Source organism: Lupinus angustifolius, chromosome LG11 (genome assembly GCF_001865875.1).
Source record: "Lupinus angustifolius cultivar Tanjil chromosome LG11, LupAngTanjil_v1.0, whole genome shotgun sequence".
Lineage (NCBI taxonomy): Eukaryota > Viridiplantae > Streptophyta > Magnoliopsida > Fabales > Fabaceae > Lupinus > Lupinus angustifolius.
In genome coordinates, this window is record NC_032019.1 from 24,182,867 (window position 1) to 24,192,336 (window position 9,470).

Sequence of the window (9,470 nt, forward strand, 5' to 3'; positions counted from 1 at the left end):
TTAATAAAATCTTATAATTCAAAATCATAAAATTCGCGGTGTTACAGGTTTGCTTGCTATCAGGTAAGTAACAAGTAAAGAAGGGCAATTGTGAACACTCATTTTTGTCCGGCCCAGAAAAAGCCCAAATTTTTTTAAATAAAAAATAATAGAATTCCAAAAATAGTTTTCTAAAAATAATAAAACTACGCCATTTGTTAAGGTTCCTAAATCTAAGCGATTAAGTTAATCAAAATAACAAAGCCAAAATAAGAAGGTCAAATCAATGTTGTTAAGGTTCATAAATCCAGGTGATTATGTTAACAGAAATTCAAAAATAAAAATAAACAGGTTATGTTAAGGTTCCTAAATCTAAATGATTAGGTTAACCAAAATTTAAATTTAAAATAACAGAATTCCCAAAAAAATGATTTTCAAAAAATTACAATAAAAAATAGCTTCTAGAAACTCATACATTTTTCCTAAAACAACAATTAATAAAATGATTTTATTTTATTTATTTTAGTATTTTTCGAAATTATAATGTGAATGAATAAAAATAATTCAAACTATTTTTATGGATATTTTATAATTATTTTTGGATTTATTAAAGTAATTAAATAAATATTCCAAGTATATTCTCTTTACAAACTTTCATTTGAAATTTTGAAGATAAGAAACAATATTAAAATATATGGGTCAAACTGTGTTGTTGGGACTCCTAAAATTAAGTATCAGATGATAATTTAGTTAACTTAATTTTAGAGATTAAGTAATTAAAATTTTGTTATTAAATAGAACTTAGGTTAAACAAAAAACTATAATGTAAATACACCGGAAACATTGCAAACATGGTGAAAAACCCTTATTTTTGGAAAGACACGGTGAGAGATGAAAGTGCATAGCCAAGGGATCCAGCGCAGACAGGTACATTTCAATTCCTTGCACTTGTTTTTAAGGGTGATTCTGAGCCTTCTGATTCGCATACCTTTTTCACATGAGCGTTGATTCAACGATCAACCAATCACATTGCCAAACACTTCTAGGTGCACCTACATGTCACCGTACTGAATTATAAGCCCATGGAGGAGAGACATGATCCTATGTGGTTGAGCACACGTTATCACAGTGTGCCCCTTCCACTCTATCCAACCAAAGACAGCAATGTGGCATCTTCCTTGCTGCACAATCAACCAGCCAATGCACACGCGACATGTCAGCAAGCTTACATGGTCTCACTGATACATGATCATAGCTCTCCCAAGTTTGTTTTTTTCTCTTTCCTGTTTTTACAAAATCAACACCATTTAATAAGTAAAATGTGATTTTTTTAATATCTAACAAAGACTAATCCAGAAATAAAAATATATTTTGTTTGAATAAATAAATAATAACTTTTTTGGATAAATTTCAATAACTAAAAATTCAACAAAATTCCTTTTAAGAAGCAATAAACTAACAACATTTTTAAAAAAAATAATACCTTTATTTCATCTTTATTTTTATTTTGAATTCTAGAATCACATTGCTTAAAAAAGGTAAATAATAAAAACTATTAATTTTAAAAAACATATTTTATACAATAAACTTTATTATATAATATAATTTTAGGAATTAATCAAAGATGGAGAAAAGGTCGTCTGAGATGCTTCTTTCTTCCATACTAATCTTCGAAAGGTCGCGTTACACTGCGTCTTTTCACTCGATTAATTTCCAAAATCCTAAAATAAATCATTTTTCAATTAAATTAACAAATAATTAAAACATTTTTTTTATATAAGTAAATACCCAAAATAAATACTTTTCCTAAGAAATAAAATTTGCTAACCACATAAAGGATGGAGAGACGGTCGCCCTGAGGGTTTCTTTCTTCTCAGCTCATCCTTCGGACGATCGCGCTACACCACTTTTGTCCTTAATCAAAATATCCCACCAACAAATGTTTGTTTACTAAAGAACTACGTAGCCTTGATTCCTCAACTAACAGAGAGATACGTAGGACCAAAGTCAATCTTGTTAGACACAATAATAAAAATAAATTAATTTTTTTCTTTTAATAATTAATTAATTAACTAGATAATTTAATAAAATAATAATAAAGTCATATATTTTAGTGAAGGGTTGCCGCCTAAGGCGGACAGGTAGGATGCTAATACCTTCCATACCTTGTAACCGACTCTCGAACCTAGATATCAAAAATCCAAAAGCCTAATGTAATTGAGCTTAAAAGATTTTTCTACATTTTTAACTATAAAATGTAGTGGCGACTCTAACAAAGTCGTGTAGCCGAAAATTGGGTTGCAACACATGGCTTAAAATAAATATTTTGAAGATATTTACTTTAGTTGTTACAAAATTATGTATATTTACTTCATCAAAAAAGTAAAAAACTAAATTAGGATCACATCTTCAGTATGAGTCAAATTAATTTTTAATAGAAATTAAAGTGTTCGAAAAATTAGTCAAAAAATACTAAAGTGCACTAATTTTATAGACATTTGATATATTTAAGGATTATTTTGGGCTTTCCAGGACAAAATTGATGTAAGTAAAATTTTTAATGCTCTTTATTCCATAAACAAATATATTTGATAATTAATTATGACTTGAAAGTAGGTACATATCCTTCCCTTAATACAATATGTTCTTCTTTCTTTAAAAAAAGTTATCTCCATTCATATAGAAATTTCAATGACTTCCCTATGATATTAAGTAACAATCATTAAGGGCAGAATTACAAACATAAGTTATATTTGAGTGAACAAACAAAACTTTGCATCAATAACATCTTAAAATCAAAAGACACAACCACAAAAATTTTCTTGTAAAAACTGAAAGTTTAACTGATTTAACTGAACAAAAAAATTCAAATCTCAAGGAAGTATATTGATATTTTTTCTAATTTCTTTTAAAATTTACTAGTAGGAGAATACATTTAATACTATATTTGGTTTAGAAGTGAAATGAAAAATAATATAGAAATAGAATAAATATAATAAGTTCCGTTGTTTGGTAAAAGTGATATACAAAAGAATTTGAAGAGAACGGAATAAAGTTTTTTCAGATTAGACAATTAGATCCCTAAAAATAAAATTAAGTTGTAAATAAAATAAGGATATTCCAGTAAATGTGTATATTATTACTCCTCCATCATATTTTCAAAAAAAGTTGGTAGATCCCATCACTTTCTTATCTACTTCACTTATATGAAAGTGCATAAATACACAATTTGTTCTCTAACCATCCCCCTTACTTCTTCCCATACTCTTATATTCTTATATACCAAATGGTCACTAAGAGTAAATAAATATTAATGTCTTCCAAAATTTTAGTGCATATCAATTTCGTTTTAAAAAGAATTCATTTTCCAATTTAGTCACCATGGTTTCCCCTAGTGATCCACGTTAGTCCTCTACCTATTTGTCCTCGTCACACTACAAAACAAAAGACATTTGGGGACAGTCTTTTTGCCACACTTAGTGACACCATGGCAAATTTAAAGAATAAGGCCCAAAATTAATATTGTGTAGCCCATGATAAATAATATTCACATTCATCTTTCTCATTTATCACTTTCACACTTTCACGTTCATCACTCTCTTCTCTTTTCCAAAAATCACTTCTTCTCCACTTCACCACTTTCACAATTTCACACCATGCACCAATATAAAAGCTTAAAAATTAATTATCCAGAAATCACTTCATCACAACTCTCCAGAAATCACTTCATCACAACTCTCCATAAATCACTTCATTTGTTGTTGAATTCCTAGCTCATTCATATATTGGTAAGAAATCACTTCATCTCCTTTTTTAATTCTATACTTTTGTTTCAAATCTCTAATCCCTAATTTTGAGTTTCTCAAATCCCTAATTTTGAGCTTCTCTAATCTCTAATATTATTAGTTATAGAAATCTGAGAAATTATAATCCCTAATTTTCAATGAATGTCAGTTCAATAGAACCAAACAAGCCTAAGAGGCCTCCTATCGTTTTCTTCGTTTTCTTGTACGGTTTAGTTCTCTTCAAATTATTCGAATCCTTTTCTACTTCTTGCGATGATTATCGATTTCTGAGTTTTGCTTTTTAAGTTGTTGTTGATGCAGGGCTGAGTTTAGAGAAAAGTTTAAAAAAGAGAATCCAAACAACAAATTTGTCGCCGCTATGAGTGATTTGGTTTTGTGTTACTTTACATTTTTCTCTGAAATTTAGAAGTTTATTTTAAATTATAGTTTACATTTTTTTACTGTAAAATTCAATTAGGTTGGCAAAGCTTGTGGCAGCAAATGGAAGGCAATGATTGATGTAGTAAGTACTCTTGAATCTGATTTCCTTTTAAAATTATAAGAATAATATTCTCATTTAATGTTGTTGTCATTAATTGTGATTCAATTCATACATGTTAAATCAAACAGTGTAATTTAATTATTTTGATGTCTCTCAGGATAAAGCTCCATACATTGCTAGCCTAGAATGTGTCATGTTATTTTTCATCGCTTTTTTGCATCACAAACAATTTCCAGAAAGTGTGAATTAGAGTTAGGATTAGGGTTTATTTAGATTTGTTTCAAAGTGAGGATGGTTTCTGGCCTGGTGACTATGGTGGTCCTTTGTTTCTTCTTCCTGCTTTGGTCATTGGATTATATGTGACTGGAGCACTTAATACAATCTTGAACATTGAGCATCGAAGAGAGATGAAGCGCTATCTCTTCACTCACCAAAACATAGATGGAGGGTGGGGATTGCATATAGAAGGGTGCAGCACCATGTTTTGCACAGCTCTAAGCTATGTAAGTTTGAGATTGCTTGGAGAAGAGATAGATGATAGTGCCATGCAAAATGCAAGAAAATGGATTCTTGATCGTGGTGGTGTGACTTCCATTCCATCATGGGGCAAACTCTGGCTTTCAGTAAGTATACAATTTAATTATTATATATGTTGCCGTACTAGTTTGATTCATTTGAGTAATAATATAAATTATTGAAATGGTGGTTGGTTGGTATAATAAAATGAAACATGAATAGGTGATTGGCTTATATGAATGGAGAGGGATAAACCCAATACCACCAGAGATATGGCTGGTTCCTTACTTTGTTCCTATGCACCCTGGAAGGATGTGGTGTCATACTCGATTGGTATATCTGCCAATGTCATATTTATATGGTACTAAGTTTGTTGCTCCTATCAACTCCATTGTTTTATCCCTTAGAACGGAGCTCTATACCCTTCCTTATCACCTACTTGATTGGGACCATGCCAGAAACTTATGTGCCAAGGTGGGTACTCTCTGTTCTTCTCATTTTCTAATTCTACTGTACGTTCCTTTTCATTAATTAATTACTACTTCACAACCTCATTATAATATTATTAGTATTTTCTAATTATTATTATCAGAATAAAAAGTACAACAGCTCAATTCTAAATATGTTGTATAATTATGCATTACCATAATATTTATAAAAAAATTGACTATCAGAATAATTATCTCAAAAGTGATGATGATATGAATATAAAATACATGATGTTAATTAAGTAAGTAATTGTTGCAGGAAGATTTCTACTATCCACGACCAATGATCCAGGATATGTTATGGGGTTTTCTTCACTATTTGGGTGAACCTCTTCTAATGAGTTGGCCTTGTTCAAAGCTTAGAAAAAAAGCATTAGACCATGTAATGCAACATATACACTACGAGGATGAAAATACACAATACATCTGCATTGGTCCTGTCAATAAGGTACGTTAATACTCTTATTTTTATTAATGTTGAACTTCATATTAATAATGACTTTATAATACTAGTTTGAATTAAGAAGATGAACAAATAAATTGGTTGTAAATTAAAAAGCAGGTATTAAACATGGTTTGTTGTTGGTTGGAAGACCCCAATTCTGAGGCATATAAGTGTCACCTTTCAAGAATCAAAGACTATCTCTGGGTGGCTGAAGATGGAATGAAAATGCAGGTGCATATTAAACATCAATTTATATTATTTGTCATTAGTTAAAAATGCATATTCTGAATACAAATAGTTGTATGACATGACATCAGGGATATAATGGTTCTCAATTTTGGGATGTTTCTTTTACTGTACAAGCAATCTTGTCTACCAATATGGATGATGAATACAGCTCAATGCTTAAGAAAGCAAACCATTTCATAAAATGCTCACAGGTAAGTGCTATTGCTATATACATACATACATACATACATATATATGTTTATTTAGTGAAACTCTTAGTTATGAAAGAAGATAAAAATGGTTGGTATTGAAGGTGAGAAGGAACAGCAGTGGTAATCCAAGTGAATGGTATAGACACATTTCAAAAGGTGGATGGCCTTTCTCAACTCGAGACAATGGTTGGTCTGTATCAGATTGTTCTGCAGAAGGCTTGAAGGTCATAAATTAATTTCCCTTTTTTTATTTATTTCAACAAAATCTCATTTTTTTTAAAACATAACCATGTTGTTCATTTTGTTCATGGCAGGTAGCAATTTTGTTGTCAAACATGCCATTTGAGACTGTTGGGAAAGCAATAGAAACAGAACAGTTGTATGATGCTGTTAATTATATTTTATCCCTCCAGGTAAGGACCATAATTACGTCTCTATTCAACACAAGCATCTCATCAATTATGAATTTGGTCTTTCCATATTATTACAGAATCCAAGTGGCGGATTTGCATCCTATGAGCTCACCAGATCTTATTCATGGCTGGAGGTAAAGGCTTACTTTTTTTATTTATCTTAAATAAGAAAGATAGATTCATATTTATTAACACTCTTTGTTACTATGACAGAAAATAAATCCCACTGAAACATTTGGAGATATCATGATTGATTATCAGTATGTAGAATGCACATCAGCAGTGATACAAGGTCTTGCATTATTCAGAGAGAAATGTCCACAACACTTGAACATGGAAATACAAACTTGTATGGCTAAGGCAGGAAACTATATCCAAACCATTCAGTTACCTGATGGCTCATGGTTTGTTTTTTCTTTTTGTTCTCCACTAACAACAATTATGTTATTATGTCTTGGAAATATGATAAATGAGTCCATAATGGTAGGTCTGGGTCATGGGGAATCTGCTATACCTATGGAACATGGTTTGGAATAAATGGGCTCATAGCTGCTGGTAAGACCTACCAAGATAGCCACTGCATTAGAAAAGCATGTGAGTTTCTACTATCCAAACAGAACCCTTGTGGTGGATGGGGAGAGAGCTACGTCTCATGCCAGAACAAGGTAACAAAATCAATAACTTTTGTAAGTTTATTTGGTTCCATACATATCCCATTCAGCATTTAGTAATTGATGAACAAACAGGTATACACAAATCTATAAGGAAACAAGTCACACATAGTGAACACTGCTTGGGCTATGTTGGCACTTATTGAAGCTGGACAGGTATAATAAATAAGGAAATGTTATATATAGCAGATAAAAAAGTGATTGTTTAATTAATGGAATATTGTATATAGGGTCAAAGAGATCCATGGCCGTTGCATCGTGCGGCTAAGGTGTTGATCAATTCACAAATGGAAAACGGAGAGTTTCCCCAACAGGTAGGTAACAAGTAACAAAAATGCATGGATAGATAGATATAAAATGCTGTAGTGAAATTCTTTGGCACCCTAATACATCTAATTTCTCGTTAGAACTACATTTTGCTTAATTTTATAATTGACATAGAACTAATAGATGGTGTCTCTTGCATTAGATATTGTCAAAATATGGGCGTGTAGAGGATTTCTATCTTATGCGCGATGAGAAGAAACAAAATCGTGGTGTGTTTTCCACTTCTCTGTGATATTAGCTGGGAACTAGGGTGGGGTGAAGAGTTGGTTTTTGTGGTTCCCAGATTTAAAGTTGTTGAGGAAAACATGAACTGATTGATGCATAAGACTGTTATTCTTTTTTTAGACATTCCTTTCAGTGTTCAAAGGCATCTTAAATATGTGTGAATGATGGGGCAATATTTAATATTTAATGTCAATTTTGCAGGTGAGGCTTGTGTTTGAAGAATCTGAAATGAGTTATTGTAGTCAAGCTTACACATGGTGTTGTGCTAGAAGAAGATAGGTGATTTTTTTTTATGCTCTTTATTAGTTTTATTGAATCTTCCTTTTGTTATCAATTTCTGCAATTTTACTAATATGCATGCTTCTGTTTCAATTGGATTTTGAATGCAGGTATGGAAATACCACTATAGTGGAGAACACTGAGAGGTGGTGGATGGATCTCATTTTCCAAAGGATACATGCAGATTTTGGTTGTGAAATTTACGATTTTTTTCTTACAATCTTCAATGGTTTCAAATCTTTAAGTGAATATAAATTAATGGATTGATTGACATTGAATAGTTCTCTTGTGTAATAGAACATTTCTTACTTTGTCTAATTTGAATATGACCTATCATTAGTGACATTCCTTGTTCATGATGTGGGCAGCACCTTATTGAGAAATATTAGAGATGATTAATTGATTATGCATATCTGGTTATATCAGCTTCCATGTTTTAATTTACTATACTCAAAATCTTTATAAAGATTGATGATTATTGCATGCAAAATTCACAATTGAGCCATGGCAAAGTGTGGCAAAATCCACAACTTAGCCACGGAGAGTGTGGCAAAATCCTCAACTTAGCCACGGTTATAATGTGGCAAAATGCACAACTTAGCCACGGTCAGGACCGTAGCTGCGTACAACAGACTGTGGCTAACTAAATGTTACCACATTTTGGTAAAGCGTAGCAATATCACATATTGACCGTGGCTAATTTTTAGCAACGCCATTCCTTGCCAGGGATACAATAAGTGTGGCCACTAAAATTAGCTACGGTTTTTTTCCACATTAGCCACGGTTTTGACCGTGGCTAAAAGGTTGTTTTATTGTAGTGTCAGTAGTAATAAACATGTTGACTTGTGTTAACCACACACATAACATTTTCTTCTCATCCAATATGTTAGGTATCAGTGGCGTTATACACCTAAAAGGGAGGGGGTTGAATAGGTGTGGCGGGGCTCAAGTTCCATTTTTGGGGTTTTACACACTTGCTGAAAAATGCCCAGTTAATCGATTAAGCATTGTTCATAATCGATTAACCAGTAACAGAACCAGAATGATCAAAACATCAACTTCCACACTTATTAACCAACACACAAATAAATATACAACAAATACTTATATACAAGATTAACAAGAACATAGCAAGGAGCAAGATGCAAAATATTAGCTCCAAACTCATATTAAAACATCCTGAAATATAAAAGAGAAAATGATAGAAACGATTGCGCAGAGATTTTATCATGGTTCGTTTTGCTGTCCACTGCAAAACTACATCCAATCCTCCCCTCTGCTCTGGGAGATTTTCCTTCTTCACTATAGAACACAAAGTACATTACATACACACTTCCAAATACAAGACTCAAACGCTCCTTTCTTGGATCCCAAAGAACTTTGTCACCCTTGGTTTGACC

At 31.9% G+C, this 9,470-nt stretch overlaps 1 protein-coding gene across 1 annotated transcript; it reads left to right on the forward strand.

Annotated features, from left to right (window-relative positions):
* LOC109359533 (probable oxidosqualene cyclase) lies at nucleotides 4,476–7,568 on the forward strand. The gene is made up of 12 exons (XM_019604235.1): nucleotides 4,476–4,889; nucleotides 5,005–5,256; nucleotides 5,530–5,718; nucleotides 5,833–5,946; nucleotides 6,033–6,155; nucleotides 6,257–6,379; nucleotides 6,470–6,568; nucleotides 6,646–6,702; nucleotides 6,782–6,972; nucleotides 7,056–7,233; nucleotides 7,315–7,395; nucleotides 7,470–7,568. Exons 1-11 carry the CDS (start codon nucleotides 4,674–4,676, stop codon nucleotides 7,330–7,332), a joined length of 1,560 nt encoding a protein of 519 aa, XP_019459780.1. The 5' UTR covers nucleotides 4,476–4,673; the 3' UTR covers nucleotides 7,333–7,395; nucleotides 7,470–7,568.

Coding starts and splice junctions, on each gene's coding strand:
- LOC109359533 (XM_019604235.1), top strand. CDS start 4,674: ATGAAGCGCTATCTCTTCACTCACCAAAACATAGATGGAGGGTGGGGA. Junction 5,947..6,032: donor AAGATGGAATGAAAATGCAG/GTGCATATTAAA, acceptor ACATGACATCAG/GGATATAATGGTTCTCAATT. Junction 6,973..7,055: donor CAGTTACCTGATGGCTCATG/GTTTGTTTTTTC, acceptor CCATAATGGTAG/GTCTGGGTCATGGGGAATCT.